This window comes from Pteropus alecto, unplaced genomic scaffold, assembly GCF_000325575.1.
Source record: "Pteropus alecto unplaced genomic scaffold, ASM32557v1 scaffold42, whole genome shotgun sequence".
NCBI classification, from domain to species: domain Eukaryota; kingdom Metazoa; phylum Chordata; class Mammalia; order Chiroptera; family Pteropodidae; genus Pteropus; species Pteropus alecto.
Genome location: NW_006434825.1, coordinates 11,285,073 through 11,303,543, shown reverse-complemented (window position 1 = coordinate 11,303,543; position 18,471 = coordinate 11,285,073). Strand labels below are relative to the sequence as shown.

The 18,471-nt window shown below is 55.2% G+C and overlaps 3 protein-coding genes across 20 annotated transcripts; 2 read left to right on the top strand and 1 right to left on the bottom strand.

The window, feature by feature from the left end:
* Nucleotides 1-2: 2 nt before the first annotated feature.
* On the top strand, nucleotides 3-6,650 carry EXOC3L1 (exocyst complex component 3 like 1). Of its 13 annotated transcripts, none has more exons than XM_025045360.1 (14): nucleotides 3-1,451; nucleotides 1,718-1,950; nucleotides 2,162-2,322; nucleotides 2,392-2,611; nucleotides 3,151-3,763; nucleotides 3,843-3,960; nucleotides 4,097-4,222; nucleotides 4,313-4,413; nucleotides 4,622-4,732; nucleotides 5,487-5,616; nucleotides 5,736-5,858; nucleotides 5,939-6,094; nucleotides 6,186-6,282; nucleotides 6,392-6,618. In XM_025045360.1, the coding sequence occupies exons 1-14, from the start codon at nucleotides 1,399-1,401 to the stop codon at nucleotides 6,601-6,603; spliced, it is 2,454 nt and encodes an 817-aa protein (XP_024901128.1). In that variant the 5' UTR covers nucleotides 3-1,398; the 3' UTR covers nucleotides 6,604-6,618. The 13 variants fall into 13 exon arrangements, with proteins under 13 accessions (XP_024901128.1, XP_024901126.1, XP_015443278.1 ...); XM_015587792.2 differs by having other exon boundaries at nucleotides 4-215; nucleotides 678-748; nucleotides 1,897-1,950; nucleotides 5,939-6,310; nucleotides 6,392-6,650; XM_025045362.1 differs by having other exon boundaries at nucleotides 4-215; nucleotides 678-748; nucleotides 5,939-6,310; nucleotides 6,392-6,650.
* A 383-nt stretch (nucleotides 6,651-7,033) lies between these two features.
* On the top strand, nucleotides 7,034-14,371 carry KIAA0895L (KIAA0895 like). 4 transcript variants are annotated; one of them, XM_006909747.3, is made up of 7 exons: nucleotides 7,034-7,169; nucleotides 9,553-10,173; nucleotides 10,256-10,399; nucleotides 10,679-10,811; nucleotides 11,698-12,003; nucleotides 12,095-12,192; nucleotides 13,071-13,235. In XM_006909747.3, the coding sequence occupies exons 2-7, from the start codon at nucleotides 9,604-9,606 to the stop codon at nucleotides 13,233-13,235; spliced, it is 1,416 nt and encodes a 471-aa protein (XP_006909809.1). In that variant the 5' UTR covers nucleotides 7,034-7,169; nucleotides 9,553-9,603. The 4 variants fall into 4 exon arrangements, with proteins under 4 accessions (XP_006909809.1, XP_024901140.1, XP_015443279.1 ...); XM_025045372.1 differs by lacking the exon at nucleotides 7,034-7,169 and adding an exon at nucleotides 7,509-7,602; XM_015587793.2 differs by lacking the exon at nucleotides 7,034-7,169 and adding an exon at nucleotides 7,588-7,725.
* Nucleotides 14,372-14,684: 313 nt separating this feature from the next.
* NOL3 (nucleolar protein 3) lies at nucleotides 14,685-18,314 on the bottom strand. 3 transcript variants are annotated; one of them, XM_015587655.2, is made up of 4 exons: nucleotides 18,176-18,314; nucleotides 15,427-15,733; nucleotides 14,945-15,286; nucleotides 14,685-14,841 (listed from the first exon to the last, which is right to left on the bottom strand). In XM_015587655.2, exons 2-4 carry the CDS (start codon nucleotides 15,719-15,721, stop codon nucleotides 14,834-14,836), a joined length of 645 nt encoding a protein of 214 aa, XP_015443141.1. In that variant the 5' UTR covers nucleotides 15,722-15,733; nucleotides 18,176-18,314; the 3' UTR covers nucleotides 14,685-14,833. The 3 variants fall into 3 exon arrangements, with proteins under 3 accessions (XP_015443141.1, XP_006909808.1, XP_015443140.1); XM_006909746.3 differs by having other exon boundaries at nucleotides 17,947-18,189; XM_015587654.2 differs by lacking the exon at nucleotides 18,176-18,314 and adding an exon at nucleotides 17,947-18,081 and having other exon boundaries at nucleotides 15,427-15,729.
* Nucleotides 18,315-18,471: the final 157 nt, after the last annotated feature.

The window sequence follows — 18,471 nt, the reverse complement described above, 5'->3', positions numbered from 1 at the left end:
GCTGCTTCCGCTTCCGCCCCACGCTCTCCCAGGGAACCTGGCGCAATTTCTCTCCGCGGGCACGGCCGCAAAACTTCGGGGCCATCAGCAAATGTCCAACCGCCAAACAAAACGAAAACAACCCGCGGATCCCGGGAGACAGGACGTAGTGCGACAGGACGTGGTGCGGAGGCATGTGGAGGAAGTCGGTGGACAGCCCCGGCAGTAAAGAAGGGGTAGCCACTGGAAACTTCCTGGCTGGCCAACCTGCCCTACTCCACTAACTCTGCCCCAGCCCTCATCTTAGGAGAGGAGACCATGCCGCCTAATGAACCCCATGTGTTTTCCTAATCCTGCTCCTAGAAGCTGCCCCACTGTCTTGGGGGTCACTCATGCTATTTTCTGTCTCACTTCCTGCCAAACGGCAAGCACTTATTGCATCTAGCTTATGCACTTGTCTCCTTTCCCACTCCCCTTCCCTGATCCCAGCTTCATCTTTCTCTTGTAACCACACTGCAGTGCTCAGAGGACATGGAATTATAACCACTTTTCAGCCAATGCAAATATGCTTACCAATGTTTAAATATAAGTAAAGCACTTAGAGCAATTCCTGATATATAGGAAGAATTATATGTTTGCTGGTATCATTTTGTTATTTTTAACAGTGTCATTATTATTGTTAACATTTTTAATTTTAGGTCATGTTCTCTGGGAAACAGACATTGAAACAGGGATTTGCCTGAAGGAAGTTTACTGAAGATCCACACTTGTAAGGGAGTAAGACAAACAGAATTGGACAGAGAAGGAATTAAACTGCGAAGCAGTTATAATAGAGGCCTTAGCCCATTCTACCAGGAGCTCCAAAATGGGTGTCCCTTCCAAGACATTCCACATCCAGCCAAGGGTACTGGGCCTTTGTACACCAACAGTGACCCAGAGACTCAGCTGTGAGATCTCAGCAGCCTACACTCCTGGCAGCTAGGGAAACAGATGCCTTTGTCCTGAAGGGTGGATTTGGATGATTCGCCAGTGTCCATTACATTATTACTACCCTGTAGTCCTTTCCATAGCCCCCTTTAACTCTCAAGATAAACAGCTTTCATACCTCTTGGACCCCTCTCCTGCTATCACCCACCACATGGGTTCTTCGCAACAGCCTGTGATCTCTCACTCCTCTACAGAAGTACCCGCCTCCTCTGAGAGGCCTATCTACAGTTTTCATATTGTGATGTTGTTTTCTGCATCCATATTTGCCCGCTCTACTCTCCACTCCAGGTTGGGGCCATCTAGTTCATGTCTGTGTCCTGAGCCCTAAAAGGTCCTAGGTGGACTGGTCAAGACTCCGTGATCACAGGGAGTCTACTCCCCTCCCCCCAAGGAAGTGGCACCTAGCCCTCCCCACCCCATCCCATAGTGCAGATGCTCTTTCCTGTGGAGAATAAAACGCCAAAGATTCAGCTTCCTTCCTTTCTGTATGTAACCTTGGGGAGGGAGGGACCTTGGAGGGAGAAGGGGGCTCCTGGGCAGGGGAATGGGACAGAAGCTTCCTTGGGAAGTGGAATTCTGCTGCATGCTGAGGTGTGGGCCAGAGCCACCCATGCCCTGTGAGCCAGTGTAGGGAGTGCCCAACTCTGCTATGAGGGCCATCCTCAAGGCCAAGGCTATTTGCGGAGGAGGGAGAACTGGACGCCTGGTCCAGCCTGGTAAGTTCCATACCAAACTGTCCTCTTCAATGCAGAACAGGAGCAGAGTACAATGGAGGTCTGTGCCTACCCTGCCCCACTTGGCATCTGCAGGGGCAAAACCGAGAAACCCAGCAAGGAAAAACTTCCCAGATGACTCCCCATCACACCCCTCCTCCCTCACATTTCCTGAGGGGGCTGGGCAAGAACCTCCCTCTTCCTCTGGCTCTTCCAGGGCCTGCCATGGACTCAACAGCCAAGAATGAAATGCAGCCGGCACTTATCCCTGGTATGAGTCCTGTTTTGGTGGGTTGGGAGAGGGATATGGGAACGGTGGGGTTGGGTCCTCCCTGCCAGGTCTGTCTGGAGCTCTATGGGCCAGTGAGAGGGGTGGACTGCCCTGGGGGCCAGGCTGAAGAGCCAGAAGGGGAGCAGGTTTGGCAGCCACTTCCTTCAGGCTCTGTCCTACTGACATGGCTGTCTGGGCTCTTCCTGTCTAGGGCCTGAGTGGCCCGAGCAGGAGAGGGCGGAACGGCTAGCCCGGGGTGCAGCACTCAAGTGGGCCTCAGGCATCTTTTACCGGCCAGAGCAGCTGGACAGGCTGGGCCAGTACCGTAGCCGTGAGGTGCAGCGTACCCGCTCCCTGGAAGCACGCATGAAGGTAGGTGTCAGGCTGCTGAGGGTGGGAGGCAGGGCTGGCCAGGCCTCACTAGCTGCCTCTCTCCCACAGTCAGTGGTACAGTCGTACCTGGAGGGCGTGAAGACTGGTGTTTGGCAGCTGGCCCAGGCCCTTGAGGCTGTGCAGGAAGCCCGTGAGGCCCTGGGCCAGGCCCATGGGTTGCTCCAGGGCATGGCTGAGGTTATACAGACCGTAGAGCCCCTGCGAGAGCAGGTTGCTCAGCACAAGCAACTCCAGGCCTTGTCTCAGCTGCTGCCCCGGCTGCAGGCAGGTGAGTATGCAGAGGCCTTGGGCCTCAGCCCTCCAACAGTCAGTCAACAAATATCCATCAAAAGGCTGGGGCACTAGTGGGAGTGCATGGAGGGACACAGCAGGACCCTCCCAGAGAGTAACTCAGGCTTCAGATGGCCTATGAAGCAGGGTACAATTAGCTCACTCTGAGGGTTCCTGAGAATGGGATGTCTGAGTCAGGACTGATACCCAGTCAAGTGGCTCTGGCCATTCTAGTTGTTAAATAGAATTATTTCCCTAACAGAGTAGGTGACTAGCCACTAGAATGGTCCTCCATTTCCTCCCTGCCTTCCCTCCCGGATCCCTTTCTCATGTTTCATTAGCTGAAGAGTTTACACCTCGCCCACCAGGCCTCGAGGACCTTCCCTGAATCCTTTCAGATTGGCCAATGCTCTATTGTACTGGTTATTAAATATTTTACACATCACTCCAGCCCCAGGGCCTCTGTATCCGATCTCGTACCTATTGCACAGGTGGGAATGTTGCGACCCAGGCCTATCTCCTCTTCTCCCTCTTTAGTGCCATCTGCAGTAGCACACACACAGACCTTGATTGATGCCCAGCGGCTCTTGGAGGCATACGTGAGCCTTCGAGAGCTTGAACAGCTGCGGGAAGAGACATGGACATCTCTGGGGGGCCTGGCGTTGCCGATCTTCAAGGGGCTGGGCCCTCTGGCTGAGGCATTGGGCCATGCTGTGGAGGCAGCTGTAGGGGCTGCAGGGCAGCTGGCACGGGAGGACCCAGCCCTGCTGGTGGCTGCTGTGCGTGTGGCAGAAGTGGAAACTGGCCGCACAACTTCCCTGGAACAGGCTCCCAGGGACTGGCGACAGCGCTGTCTGCAGGCACTACAGGAGGGTCTGGAGCGGGTTCACTTTGGGACACCTCTGCTGCCTGGGCCAGGGACCCTAGCAGGGTGGCTGGAGGCTCTGCAGGTGGCTCTACCAGCTGAGTTGGCCACAGCTGAGGCACTAATAGCACCCTGCTGCCCTCCGCACTACAAGGTAGTCCAGCTGTGGGCCCACACTCTGCACAGTGGCCTGCGCCGCTGCCTGCAGCAATTTCTGAAAGGTCCTGAGCTGGGAGCTGCTGATGCCTTCACCTTGCTGCACTGGGCGTTGCGTGTGTACCCTGGGTTAGTGCCCTTGGGGCAATGGGAAGTGGGTGGATCAGAAGCTGAGGGCTCAGTATGATACTGGACCACCCATCACCAGGCCAGAAATGATGGGGAGCCTGGAGTTGGGGCCTGAGGCTGATGTGTCTCAGCTGGAGCCCCTCCTGACCCTGGAGAATATCGAGCAGCTGGAGGCAACATTTGTGTCCAAAGTCCGGGTGAGTAGTTGGGACCCAGGTCTGGAGAAGTTCTGCTACCAGCTGTGTGCCTGTATCTGAAAAGTCAGATATCTACTTGCCTCTAGCAGGGTCAGTGCCCTGGTACATCCTGCTGCCCCCTCATCCCTTCCCCCAGGCAAGTGTGGTGCAGTGGCTGCAAAAGGCACTAGATGGGGAAGTAGCTGAATGGGGCCGGGAGAAGGAGCCCGACACAGACCCATCTGGCTTCTACCACTCACCAATGCCAGCCATCGTGCTGCAGGTGGGTGGGAAGTGGTGGGCAACCCCCACAGGGAAAGGGGAGGAGGGCAGGACTAGGACTCTGCTGATAGCTGCCCATCCCTGCCTATAGATCCTGGAAGAGAACGTTCGCTTGACCAGCCTGGTCAGTGAGTCACTGCAGCGGCGAGTGCATGACATGGCACTGTCAGAACTCGGAGCATTCCTGAGGAGGTCTGCCAAAGCACTGACCCACCCCCAACACCTGGCCCTGTTTCTAGGGCAGTGCAAAGGGACTCTGAGTGAATAAGGCACATCAGTGGGAAAAGTCGCCTTCAAACAGGGCCTTGGGTATCTTGGAGGTGGGGCCAGTATACCAGGAACAGGGTTGTTGGGGAGCCAGAGTGACAGCAGTTACAGAAGCCACCTCTGCCCTTTGCAGCTTCAGCGATGCTCTGATACGATTCTCCCGAGACCACCTCAGAGGGGAAGCAGTGGCCCCTCATTATGTGCCCTACCTACTGGCTGCCCTCAACCACCAATCAGCACTCAGGTACCAGGAGGCCCCCACAGAACCCCACCTTCACTAACCCCTGACTGAACACTTATTAGGTATGGACCCAGGCCACACTAGTCCATTAGGAACTTTGGATTCACATAGCCCTGGGGTTCCAATCCCAGTTCTTCTAATTACTAGCTATGTGACCTTGGGCAAGTTACCTAATCTCTCTGAATCTGGCTTTTCTCATTAGTATTATATAGGTAATAAATGAGACATTCTGAGAATCACATGAGTTAACAGATGTAAAGTACTTATCACAGTGCCTGGCACATAGTCTCAAGTAGTCATTTTTTCAACGTATTCTTACCAAGTTCTATTCTGTCAGGTAATGTCTGGGATTACAGCTGTGAACAAAGCAGAAAAAAATTCCCTTCCTCTTAGTTCTTATGTTCTTTGGGATCTGGATAGAGAGGGCAGACAAGTTGCTGAGTTTTACTCCCTCCTGACTGGGATGAACTCTCTCCTCTTACGTGTGAGGAAACAAATCCAAAAACTTGACTTGCTCAAGGTCACACCGTGAATTAGAGGCAAGTCCGGCTGGGCCGTGTCCCTTCCAGCTCGCTGAGCCCACCACTCCACGCTTCTCAGTCAGTCCACACCCAAGCCCTTCAGAAATGCGGCAAACGCCCTTCCTGCCCACTTCTGCCACACACTTGCGCCACTAGGTGGCGCCCGAGCAACTTGACAACAGAAGGCCTTGAGGGCCTTGGCCTTGGTCCTGAAGCCGTACTTTTGGTTGGTCCAGCTCTTCCGTGTCCGTCTTGCAGCCCGATGGGGTGGCATCAGGGGTCTTGGCTCCTGTGGAGGCAGCTCTGGAAGACTTGCAAAGGAGGATCTGCCGCCTGGTATTGGAGGCACTGCTGGTGGAACTCCAGGTGAGGCTTCAGGTGGGGATGAGGGTGAAAGAGATATACAGCATACGTTTGGGAGTCTCTGCAAGGAATGCCAGGTCTGGTTCTTCCTTCTAGTTCCGTCTCTGTGCCCCCTCCCCTAGCCCCTGTTCGCGGCTCTGCCCTCGCGACAGTGGCTGTTGAGCCCAGAGCTGCTGGACAATGTGTGTAAGCGGACAGCGCACTTCTGCCGGGACTTCTGGCGTGTGCGGAATTCCACGGTCCAGGTGCGTTTTGTGGGAAAGGCTGGTGGAAGGAGTACCGATGAGAAAGGAGTCCAGGACCCAACTGATTGTCCTCCCCGCAGCTGCTGCTGGCCGAGGCAGAGCGTACCGTGGTGCTGCAGTACCTATGTGCACTAATGCAAGGCCGCCTAGTGTGCCGTGATGCCGATGAGCGGAACCAGGCAGCAGAGCGCCTGCTGCACGATGCGGCCCAGCTCCGGGATCTTTTCCTCGATTTGGTAAGAGCTTGTTGGGTGAGCAAATGGGTGGAAGTCTCAGTGATTGGGTGGGAACCAAGGGCCGGCGCAAAACCTACCACGACGTGTTCAGGGCCTGGAGGAGAGCTTTCAATGCGCGCCGGTGCTTCTCACCCTGCGAAAACTGCTAAACCTCCACGACCCTACGATGCTTGGCCTCGAGGTGGCAGGTCTGCGGCAACAATTTCCCGACGTGAGGTGCAAAGACGGGAGTGGGAAGGGAAGAGGGACCTCGGAGGGCTGGGGCGGGGCTGACGCACCTCTGTGGTACTCCTGTAGCGAGGATCACATCTCCGCCCTCTTGGACCTGCGCGGGGACGTGTCCAGAGAGCAGCGCCTGGCCGCACTCAGCTCCCTGCAGGCTGGCCCGCAGCCCTCGCCCTCTGCAGGTCGCCGCGCACTCTTCAGCCTCGTGCCAGCACCTACACCTGCTCCATCCTCCTGCCTTCCCTCGGGGCCCTGTGCCTGACTCCCGACTGCCCGCAGAATAAAGCCACGGCCCCGTACGCCTGAATTGTGTGTGTTAGGGAAGGGAGGAAAATGAAATAAAAGTGTCCATGAAGAATAGGGGGTCCACACACAGTGACACGCCTAAAGTATCCTGGCTCCAGTCCTGATATACCGGCTGCGCCCCACCTATTTCGGCATCCTTGCCCAACCAAGTACCTGGGTTTCCGCCACCGTATGCGGACTACATCTCCACGTGTCCGCGCCGGGACAGTGAGCTCTTGTCATCCCAGCCCTGACTCCGATCGCGGGGTACCACCTGAAGCCCTGAAACCTGTCTGACCCTCGTAGAGAGGGCGGGCTCAAGACAATGCCCGGCCCAGGAACGTGACCTGGTGGAAGACAGCACCCACTCTGTCCTGCCTAGCTCCACCCCTAGCTGTGTTCCCCGGCGCGCGCCGCCGCGGAGATTGACGCGAATCCGCGCGCCTTCGTGTGAGCGTGCGCGCGCCCGAGTGCGTGCGTCCCCGGCGTCAACTCCCGCGGGCCGGGCGGCTGGCGACCGGTGTTTCAGACAGGCGACAGCGGCGGCGAAAAGGACAGCGAACAGGTGGGGGTGCGGCACGAGGACAGAACCCTTTTACCCCTGAGAGGCCAAGAAGGCGCGCGACGCGACTCTGCCTTACCTACCAGGGAATCCCCTCTCCATTGTCCTCTGGTCCCGCCCTCCATTGGGCACGCCCTTTGCCTCATCCCCTGCCGATTATTGGCTGCAGGTCACGCCCCTCTTCTCTCTCCCTATCCCCATTGGCTCCTCTTCCACGTTCCTCTCTCGGAGTTTCCTATTGGCGCAGACCACACCCTCTCATTTGTCACCAGACTCCACCTTCAGTATGGGTTCCTCCCCCAGCCATCTTTCATTCATTCTGCATCTAGTGCCGGGTGCTTGGGTCATGCGGATGAATCAGACGCGTCCCTGCCCTCAGAGAGTTCAGGGGATGGTGGGAGGACACGGACCTAGGCTACCACCGTAACAGCCTCAGGTGAGGCCTAGCCCAAGTCCTGAAAAATGGTTAGGTTTGCTCCATGGAAACATTGGAAGGGCATTCTTGACAGAAGGACCTGAGACATGAAAGAAACAGGCTTATTCTGGTAATTGCGAAGAGGTAGGTGGAAGGAAAGAAGGGGAGATGACGGGGACTTGTCCAGGTAGAGTGAGGAGTCCAGGAAAATATATAGTTAGTTGAGGGGAGTGAAGCCTGAGGCCTGAAATATTTTCAATCAGCTGGTTGCTAGGCAGGGTGCAAAGAAGTGGAGAGCGGGGATCAGATCTAGATGGGGAAGCAAAGTGCATGGAAAGAATGATTTCAATTCTGAAAAGAAAAAGAGCTCTTGAGCAACTGCTCTGGGTCAGGTACTATTCTGGGTTCTGGGGACACTGAACATTCGGAAGGAGAAAACAGAAAACTGAAAATGTAATGTACTTCAGATGGCGATACCTGCTACAGAGAACAATAATGTGGGGAAGGGGAGATTGTGGTGGAGAGGAGAGAGGAGGTTTACTATTTTATAGAGTATTTTAGGGAGGCTTTTCTAGTAACATTTGTGTAGAAATTTGAGGAAAGCGAGATGCAGTTATATGAAGGGAAGACATTTCAAACGGGGAACGTGTTCAGTTTGAGACGCCTGTTCTACATTCCAGTAATGTTGAATTGAGAACTGACAAGACTAGTCTGAAGTTTATGGAAGAAATTTAGGCTGGTGGTTTTAAAACCATGAGAGTGGATGCGATCACTTAGGGAGTGAGCATAAGTGGAGAAGGAGGAAAGAAGTTTCCATAGCTGTTTCCAAGCCCTAGGGCATTACAGTGTTAAGAGGTCAGGAAGACAGGGACGACCAGCAAGAAAGAGCAAGAACAAAGGTAGGAGATTTGGAGAGCCAGGTGGAGAAATGTTTCCAAGATGAAACATGTATCAAGTGCATGAAGATCATTGAAGACCTTGGTCAACTCAGTTTCAATAGAAATTGAGGGGAAAAGCCTAATTGGAGTAAAATTTAAGAGAGAACAGGAAAGAATTGGAGAGTGAGTATAGATGACACTTTTACATGTTGTACTACAGTGAGGAGCAGCTAGAGAGAGTACGGCTATTGCTGGAGAAGTGTGGGATCAAGTGAGGATTTTGTTTTGTTTGGTTAAGACAGAGAAATAACAGCATGTGTTTATGCTGATGGAAAGAATCCAGCAGAGAGGAAGAGTTTGATGATGTAGGAGATACAGGAGAGAAAAGAAATGCTGGAATTGTGTTCCTGAGTGGGCAACAGAGTTCAGAGATTGGAGCCTTCAGTCAGTCTCTGGATTGGACTGAGCCCTAGCACAGAGTTGGGGGTGACTTCCTCAACTAACTAGGAGGATCCCTCTGATAAGGGACAGACCAAGGATTGGCTTGGGTTTGCTGAAGTTTCCTTCTGCCCCCCAAAAGCTGATTGTAAATTGGATTTTAACAGATGGCCCAGCAGAGAAGAGAGCATTCCAGGAGGTAGAGGGACTAGTTTAAGGAAAGGGCATGCAGGCAGGCATTCAGATTGACTGAGGCCCAATGGGCTGGAGGAGGTGGGTGGGGTGAGGTGGGAGAGGAGGGGTAGGACTGAAAAATACCATAGGTAGAAGGCAGTTAGAAGGTAATGAGACCCACTCACCTATCAACCCAGCAGTGGAGGCTGTACTGTACCAGCTTCCAGCCTGGGTAGGCACTGAGCACAGGAATTAGAATTATGAGTAAGGGTCCAGGAATCACCATCTTGATGGGTATATAAGAAAGACTCTTCCTTCTGCTTTCTCCTAGTCCAGCTCACTTGGGTGAGCCTGCTGGAGGAAATGGGCAGCCACTCAGAACCATGGGGACCCAGCAAGGGCAATTGTGGATCACAGGGCCTGCTAGTCCTTAGGCCACACCCACTCATGCTGGCCTCCACATGCCCTTCTGTGTCCCCAGAAGTCGACAGTGTGGGGAGTTGGAGTGACCAGGCTGGATGTGACCCCCAGGATGGTGCTGGACTCAGGGGCTCAGGTGTATGAACAAGCACCCCCCAGCCCACCAGCCAGTCCCTCATCCTTGGGCCATAGGCTGAAGCCCTCAGACCAAGATGGGACACCGATGTACCCCTGGCCTCGATCCCTGGCCATGCCCCTGGCTCTGTCAGTCTCCTCAGCCATGCAGCCCCGGCCTGAGCTGCAGTCCTTCTCAGAGCTGCGCTTGGGCCAACGTGGCCACATGCGTCGCAGTGAGAGCACCTACACCATAAATAGTACTGGCCGGCGTGGGGGTAGCACCCAGGGTCGGGCCCCATCTGGACGAGGACAGAATCCAGGTCGGGGTACCCTGCGGTCTGCCGCTTCCCTGCCTCACATTGCTAAGACTCGAAAGGATATAGGCCGTGGTTCCAGCAGGAGCCCCTGCATGTTGGTGGCCCTGCGGCCAACTAACATGGACCATGAGCGGGACAAGTTCTTCCAGTCCCATTACACCTACAACCCACAGTTTGAGTACCAGGAACCCATGCCTATGGCTGTGCTGGAGAAGTACTGTGAGGCCTCTGGACAGTTCATCCATCAGGTCAGTTCAGCCTGCCCACCTCACCCTGGCCCTGACCACCCAAGAGGCCTGGCCTGATCAGCCACTGTGGCCCTATGTGCAGGCAGTTGGCATCATCGAAGCTGTCCTGGAGAAGTTTGGCACCTATGAACACTTTGAGGCTGCAACTGGGGGCCAGCTGCTGACCAAGTGCCAGATCTGGTCCATTGTGCGCAAATACATGCAGAAAGAAGGCTGCGTCGGGGAGGTAAGCTTGCCCTGCTTGTGAGGCCCCTCTTCTACATGCCCCAAACTGGGCCACCCAGTGGGTGGTGCCAGGCTCAGCTCCACACCTGGCCAGCTAGTGCTCCCTGGCAAGCCCCTATCCCTGCCCCAGTAAGGTGGGAGCTGGCTCTTAGCAGAGATGGTGAAAGGCAGGTATCCTGATCAACCGTCTGGCCTGGCTGCCCTGTGGCATTAGTGAGTCCATCTGCACACTGGCCCCAGGGCTAGTGGTCATGGCTCAGGGCACTGCTGCTGCCTGCAGGTTGTGGTGCAGCTAAGTGAAGACCTGCTGTCCCAGGCAGTGATGATGGTGGAGAACAGCCGACCAACATTGGCCATCAACCTGACTGGAGCCCGCCAGTATTGGCTGGAGGGCATGCTGCGGCATGAGATAGGTCAGTGTGTGGGTAGGCGGGTGGGCAGGTAGGGTTGACAGTGAGCTGGGATGTGGGGGGCAGTGAGGGACCCCAGTAACCCCACCCCCTTTCTTTCTCCACTTTCCCCTCGATAATGGGCCTTTTCTCTTTGTGAGTAGTCACCTCCTCCCTCTGGCTCACAGAGGTAGGCCCGGACATACCTGCCCACTCTCTGGACTCACCCTTGTCTCTCACTCCTCTTGGGTATCTTTTTTTTGTCTCCACTTCCTCTCTAATTTCCCTTGACAGTGGAGACAAAGTTGCTGAGGTCCCGACCAGCCAGAGGGAGAACGCTGAGGGTCCCACTAGCCCAGCCAACATGCAGGCCCTCCAGTGTAGGAATGGAACTGGCTGAGGACACACAGCTGGGTTTAGGAAGGGAAAGGCCAGGCTGGAAAGGAGAGCACTTGACACTAATTACTATTTGCTCTGTCCCTCTTCATCAAGAATCCTGTTGCTCTGGGTAAAAGGTGGTTTTTGCTGGGAATAGCAGCGTGACTGTTAAAATGACATGGGCATGCAGGATGCAGGCGAAGTGGTGTGTGAGTTCCTGCCTCTCTCTGGGGTGGAGAGGGGCTGGGGAATATTGTGAGTTTGAGTTTTGTGTGTGTGGCCCTAGACACATTGGGGAGGATTTTTGCATGTGAGACTGTGGGTCCTTGGGTGAGAGTTCATCCTAGGAGGGTCTTCATGCTACCTGGGGTTGGCTGAGTATACAGATTGGGGCAAGGGTGGCAGAGAGGGCTCGTGTGAGAGTCTGAGTCCAGGGGCATGAAGATAAATGTGTGAGTCACTTGCTAGAGGTATGGCAGGGTGGGTCCCGGGATGCCACGACCAGTGCCGCCTCCCCTTTGCCCTCCCACAGGCACCCACTACCTGCGGGGTGTCAACAACGCACGGCAGCCCTGGCACAACGCTGAGGGCCGGCTACAGTACGGGCTGCGGCCGGCAAACCCCACTGAGGAGGGCTTGGCCAGCCTGCACAGCGTGCTGTTCCGAAAGCAGCCCTTCCTGTGGCGCGCGGCACTGCTCTACTACACTATCCACCGCGCCGCGCACATGTCCTTCCGCCAGCTCTTCCAGGACCTGGCGCGCTACGTGCAGGACGCTGATGTGCGCTGGGAGTACTGCGTGCGTGCCAAGCGTGGTCAGATGGACACCTCGGTGCCTGGTGGGTGCCTATTCTGGGGCGTGCCTGGAGCTGTGGCTGGGGACAGGGGTGGCTTCAGGCGTAGGGGCTCACGGCCCTACGGTGCCCACAGGCTGCTTCAGCAAGGACCAGGTGTATCTGGACGGCATTGTGCGCATTTTGCGGCACCGCCAGACCATCGATTTTCCGCTGCTGACCTCGCTGGGGAAGGTGAGTGGCTGGTCACGGGTCTTCAGATGTCCCAGCAAGTTCTCCCCTAAGCGCAATATTCCCTGAGCCTCTGATGGATGCTCGACTGAGGACTGGGTGCCAGCTGTCTCTGGTGAGGGTAGGTGAACACAAGAGGTGACACGATGGTCTGGCAGGTGCTTGACCCAGCCTACAAGTGTGTGTGCGTGTGCACGCACGCATGTAGATACTGCATGTGCATCTGGGGAAGGAGGTTGGAGAAATAGCCAAGGACCAAGTCCTTGGCATTGGGTATTTGTGCCAGGCTGAGGAAGGTGAACTTTACCAAAGCAATGGAGAATCAGAGGAGCTTTAAGCAGAGTGGCACAGATGTTTGCTTTAGAAGGCTCCCTCTGGATGTCTAATGGGAGGTGGATTAGAGAGAGAAGCCTAGGGAAGGGAGTGCAGGGGGAAGAGTAAGAGGACTTTCCAATTATTCTTGCAGAACTAATGGTGGTCTTGCCTAACAGGACAGTGGCCATGCAGTTGGAAAGGGAGGGGCAAGCTGGAGAGCTCTTCAGAGAGTGGAATCCCTTGAACTCAGTGGCCACCCTGAGTGGGAGGGTGACAGATTCCCAGCCCCCTCCCTGGAATCTGACCTAGGGGACTATGAGGAGGGTGGAGCTGGCATAAGGTGGCACCCAGAAGTTCAGTGTTGAATGTGGGGAGTCTGAGGTGCCTGAGAGCTATCCAGGGGAAGGTATTCAGAAGGCAGTTGGATGCATAATATTGGGAGCGGATCAGGAGAGAAAGAAGAGTTCCAGGAGCAAAGGGCAATGAGCCACTGGTAGAGAGCTGGGATCAGCCTCCTGAAAACCAGTGCCTCTGCCTACCCTTCAGGCCCAGCTTCCTTCCTGCAGGTGTCCTATGAGGATGTAGACCACCTGCGACCCCATGGGGTGCTGGACAATACTCGGGTGCCCCACTTCATGCAGGACCTGGCAAGGTACCAGCAGCAGCTAGAGCACATCATGGCCACCAACCGGCTGGATGAAGCAGAGTTGGGGCGCCTGCTTCCTGACTGATGCTGGTTGAAGGCTATCGACAGAGGCCCTGGACAGAGGGCTCCAGATCAACCCCCAGAACATGAAGCTGGCTGCTCTGTGCTTCCATGGCCTGGGTGTTTCTTGGGGAACTGGGAGGGCAGGAACATCTCAGGAGGAGCAGCAACATTAGTAGGTTTGTGTTCCTTGGGGCCTGGGGACCAGCAGCATGTTAGGCAAACTGAGTCTGCCCTCCTGCCTCTATCTTTTTAACAGAGGAGAAGCCTGGGGGCAGCAGGGAAGGTGAGCATGAATGGGAATGGGGGTTGGTTTGGGAGTAGAAACTTGTTTTTTGCATGAGATGGCTTTGGGTGTCTGCTACTCTAGTCTCCCTTCCCCCACCTGGCCCCTTGGTGCTCCTTCAGCTTTCATGCTGTCTACCTCTCACTGGGTCCTAGTGGGGGTATCCCTTCTCCTGGGGTGATTGCCTGAGCCTGAGGTCCTGGCTTTCACACAGACTCAATGGGCAGGGGTCCTGGTAGTTAGAGACCCAGCTGGGCTGGGATGTGCTTTCCAGCATTTTGCCTCTCTCACTCATCATGTATTTCTTCTCTATTTATGTGCTCTCTTCCTGGGGCTGGAAGGCAGCAGCTCTTGAAGTCTCGGTGAGAGGAAACAGGGCTCCTCTGGAAGGCATTGACTGTTGCTAACCCCACTCTCATCACACACACAGTCCTTCAGGCCTTGCAAATCAAGCCTGAGCACTCACCTGGTCTTGCCCCCACTCCCTTCTCTGGCCTCTGCTGTCCTTGTCTTTGCCCACACAGCTGGTCTCTGATAGAGGATGGCATAGCTTGGCTGCAGCCACAGCCAAGCCTAAGGGGCAGGCCCCTAGTTGTCCCAAGTCCTGAGTCCCTCCTGTTCCAGGAGAGGTACAGAAATAGTAGTTGCTTCCAGTTTCACCTCAGATTCAGCTGTGTGAGGTTAACCTAGTCCCACTCCCACTCTTGGCCTTAGTTTCCCCATCTGTAAAACTTGGAAACACAGCTGGAAAGTGCTTATTCATTTAGTCAGTGAATATGCATAGAGCGCCTTCTGTATGCCAGTTACTGGTCAGAACTCTCACTGAGCTCCTAGTCCTGAGAGAAGCCAGACAATTAAAATAGCAATTACAATGAGGTGTGTGGTTTCTGTCTATGCAAGGTCCCTTCCTCTTTCTCCTAATCTCACTTCCCAAGGCTGTGAGCACTAGTTCTCCCCAAGTGGAGAGAAATCCCCCTTCCCTGGCTCTCTGCGCCAGGCCCAGGGTTTCCGTGGAGTAGGGCTGGTGACTACACATGCCTCCAATGGTTCAGGAAGGTAAAAGGGCCCAGGTTAGGCCCTTGTCCCTCAGGGATGGACTTGAGCTATTGGTGAATAGGGCTGGGAACTGAGCTATGGAGCATAGGGCTGCGCACATCAACACCCTAGTTTCTGGACAAAGAGTCAGAATCACAGAAAACCCAGGCTGAGCCTCTGGAGTTTATTCACTTCCAGCGAATACTGGGCCAGGCAAGCCTTGGTGGCGTCCGACCTTGCCAGGGCAGGATCTCAGGTCTTATCCGGCTTGGGCAGGCAGTGGCCTGTCAGTGCTCTGGCATTCAGGAATCTAGAAATGAAGGGGGAAAGTGGTCAGTCAGGTGGGGCTTGCCCTCTGCCTCCTGGGCCACATCCTCCCACCAACCTGGCACCAGGTTTGGGCAGTCTCACACCTTCAGACTCATCTTCTGCCTCGATGTCTGGCTCGGGCTCTGGGTCAGACTCTGGCTCTGGGTTGGGCTCCGGCTCTGGTTCCATTTCAGGTTCTGGTTCTGCCTCTGGCTCAGGTTCTGGGTCCATTTGGTGTCCCAACTCTGGCTCAGCCCCTTCATAGGCCTCAGCTCCCACCTCTGGCTCAGACTCCTCCAGGCTTCCAAATTGCACTGCCTCGGAGCCCTCAGGACCTCCGGTCTCACAGTGTGAAACTCTGGGCAGCCCAGGGCATGGGGTCCCTGAGCCGGCCTCAGGCGTCAGGTGACCAGGGCATGGAGGGTCATAGCTGCGTTCCCGGTAGCCTGGGGCAGAGGTGGGAATGTCTTAGGCTCAATTTACCCCTCTGCAGTTTCCCTTGCAAACACCCGTCTGCAGAGATTAGAACTCCGCCTCTGTCACGCCCCCTACTCTGACCTAGTCCTCGTCTTGAGCGTGCGCTCACCAGTGCCGACATGCTGCCAGTCCCAGGCGGGGTCCGGCGTACGCGCAGTCCGCTGGGCGCAGTGCAGTAGCTCCTGGCAGGCAGCCTCGCCCTTGCTCTGTACCAGCAGCAGCAGGCGGCGCACCCTGCGCTCGGCATCGGGCAGCGCGTCCAACGCCTCATACTCAGGCCCGGTGAGCACTCCCCGTGCCAGCAGCGCATCCAGCAGCAGACCAGAGTCCCCCTGCAGCGTTTCTACCAGGCGTTTCCGTTCGCGGTCAATCATCTCTGACGGCCTTTCCTGCGCATTGCCCATAGTGAGGACTGCCTAAGGGTGGGGGAGAGACGTAGTGGGGGGCCGGGTCTCCCCCACCCTTGACCCCAGCAGCAGTACCGCTCCGCAGCACAGGACTCCTTGTGCTCTTGCCTCTCCGGATGTTTCTGTCCGATCTTCTCCTCAGGCTTCTCCTTAGATCCCTAAACATTGGCTGTGGCCCTCCACTCCTCTCCTCTGCTCTCCCCAAACCCTTTCTATGACCATTCTCCCCAACCAGGACTTCCCTGCTGAGCCCCAGCTGCCTGCACATTCCACAATCTGTTCAGACCTAGTTTATCCAAACTAACTTCTTTCCCAAACTTGCTTATCCACCATAACCAGCAAAGCCCCACACCCAGCTTGCAGTCAAGTCCTTTCCAGTCTATCTGCTGAATAATTCTCGATCATCCTCACCACTTTCACAGTCTAGCCTTTCACCTTCAGCCTAGACCCTACACAGCTCTGAATCTCCTCCGCACCTAGAGCACAAAGTGCTGAGAGCCTCACTTGCTCCTCTCACATACCAGAGGAAATCTAGACCCCTTATCCTGACCCTGAGGTCCATCTTTCCAGGAGAAGCCTGGCCCCTGCACACTCTGCCCTGCCCCCATCAGTGCCACCGCCATGTTGTAACTCTAATGTAGTCAAATGGCCCTTCCTAGTTCCCTAATACCTGAGCAGGGATACCTGAATTCTCTTGAGTCCTAGCTCTGACCACGATCTTACATCACTTGAGACCCAACTGTCTCCCTGCTGCCCTGGGAATGACAGCCATCTCTTGCTTTACCTTGAAGTACCCAGGGCACAACTCATAAAATCTACCAACAAATGCTTGCCGAACTTTTACTGTTTTCCCCCATTGATCCTCCCATTTTGAGAGCCTGTCTCTACCAAACAGCAGGTGTAAGGCAGAAATTAATTCACTTTGTCCATTTATTGACAACTAAGAACAATGACCTATTCCCTCTTGAGTGGCCTGACCCAGGCAGCCAGGCTCCTGGCATTAAAGAGCAAAGAGGTCAGGCCCGGACCACTCCCTCTCTCATCCCATCTCCTCCTGCCTTGGTTTTGTCCACATAGCACCCTCCTGGTCTCCACCTCCCTTTCGAGTCCCTCCTCTATTTCCTTACCTGGCTGTACGTCTAGGAGAATGGATTTGGTCATAGTCCCCATACTGCCTCCCAGGTCTCTCTAACTACTACCTGGTGTCATCTTATGCCTCCCTGGTCATTTCACCCCTCCTGGCCATATTGAAGAATCAGCTCTTCCCCCAAGGCCACTGATCAGTGACTAGGAATACCCCCTGCCCCTCCCTCTCCATTCATGTCCTATCTGCGACAAATGCTGCTCCTTCACCTCTCATTTGAGACTCTGTCAGCATCACCCCAACCCCACCATGATCATCTCATCTCCTATGACAGTCTGAGTACCTCTCCTATCTTATCACCTCCGCGGTGATTTTGACAACTCCCAGGCAGAATTTATTGTCCTCATTTTACAGATGAGAAGACAGGCTCAGAGACCACCTGGCAGAACTGTAATCTGACTTATTCCATACTGAAATACAATGAGTTCTCCTGCCAAGCAGAATGTTAGCCCTAACTACCTGTCCCCTGCTCCCTACCGCCCAACAGAGCAAATTCAGATTATCTGGCCTAGCCACTCTCCCATACCCTGGGACAGCCAGGCTTTCCCTCATTTCCCTCCACCACTCAGAGCTGGGAGAACTCACAAAGCCCCTGGCACTTCTGAACTTTTGCATATGCTATTCCCTAAGCCTAGAATATCCTTCTCCTTCCTCCATGCTGTGGGCTCATCCTACGAGACTCAAATGTCCCCTTGTCCATCCCAGTGCCTGAGTGTGTCATAGGCAGACTGGTTCCATTTCATCTCCTAATACCCCAATAAACAGTATATACCCTCAGCACTGCACTGTGTACACACGGACCTTCTGCCCTCTTCAGCTGAGGCTTCCAAAGATTGTCCCCAAATCACGGGTGCAAGATGAGAGGGGACAAAATCTACTCTTGTAAAGGTACAGAGAGGGAGGGGACAGGTCAAATTGGTCCCTCATTCTCCTTCATTCCTCCCCAAGTTATTTTTATGTTAGCCTCCTCCTCCCATTATCCAAACTCCTATCCTTTGTCCTGTCTTGGGCACAGAATCCCCCAGAGCTGGTCTGGGCTCTCCCTCTGAGACTCAATGCTCAGAAGTAAATACCGTACCGAACTTATGTCGCGGCCAGTCCTTCAAGGGTCACAGGCCAGATCCTTCCTGGGGTACCAGGCAGCTCCAGGTTCAAGGCTCAGAGGGAGGTCTAGGCCCCACTCCCCACTTGGCTACACCAGCTCTGTTGTTAGAGAGCCTTTGTGCAGGTGCGACCACAGGCTGCTCTTATCTCCCCTCCACCGAGTCCCACAGTTAGAGTCCTGCTGAGGGGCGGGGCTCACAGACCTCCTTGGAGAGCGTTGGTGGGGGGCGCGGATTCTGCCTAATCTGTTTCTTTTCCCTCCCCCAGCCGGGTGGGGTGGGGCTCCCTGTCCGGTGCGCTCTGGGCGGCCCCACTCACGGGTCTAGCCTCGCCAGGGTAGAAGATGACAAGGCAGAAAGGGCTGGGCAGGGTGGGGGTGGGAACAGCAGCTGTGGTGAGGGCGGGGCTGCCAGGGCTGCCGGGAACTGGGAAGGGGTGGGACCGGGAGGTGGTGGGGGAGAGCGGGAGTACTTCTCTGCACGGAGGCAGGCTGCTGGAG

Bases quoted from the DNA above. Each gene is read 5' to 3' on its own strand.
- NOL3 (XM_015587655.2), bottom strand. From the start codon at position 15,721: ATGGGCAATGCGCAGGAAAGGCCGTCAGAGATGATTGACCGCGAACGG. The intron at 15,287-15,426 runs GTGAGCGCACGC...CCTCTGCCCCAG, and splicing joins CTGGCAGCATGTCGGCACTG to GCTACCGGGAACGCAGCTAT.
- EXOC3L1 (XM_025045354.1), top strand. From the start codon at position 1,399: ATGCTCTTTCCTGTGGAGAATAAAACGCCAAAGATTCAGCTTCCTTCC. The intron at 1,452-1,717 runs GTATGTAACCTT...TCTTCAATGCAG, and splicing joins ATTCAGCTTCCTTCCTTTCT to AACAGGAGCAGAGTACAATG. The intron at 5,617-5,735 runs GTGAGGCTTCAG...CCCCTCCCCTAG, and splicing joins CACTGCTGGTGGAACTCCAG to CCCCTGTTCGCGGCTCTGCC.
- KIAA0895L (XM_025045371.1), top strand. From the start codon at position 9,604: ATGGTGCTGGACTCAGGGGCTCAGGTGTATGAACAAGCACCCCCCAGC. The intron at 10,174-10,255 runs GTCAGTTCAGCC...CCCTATGTGCAG, and splicing joins CTGGACAGTTCATCCATCAG to GCAGTTGGCATCATCGAAGC. The intron at 10,812-11,697 runs GTCAGTGTGTGG...GCCCTCCCACAG, and splicing joins CATGCTGCGGCATGAGATAG to GCACCCACTACCTGCGGGGT.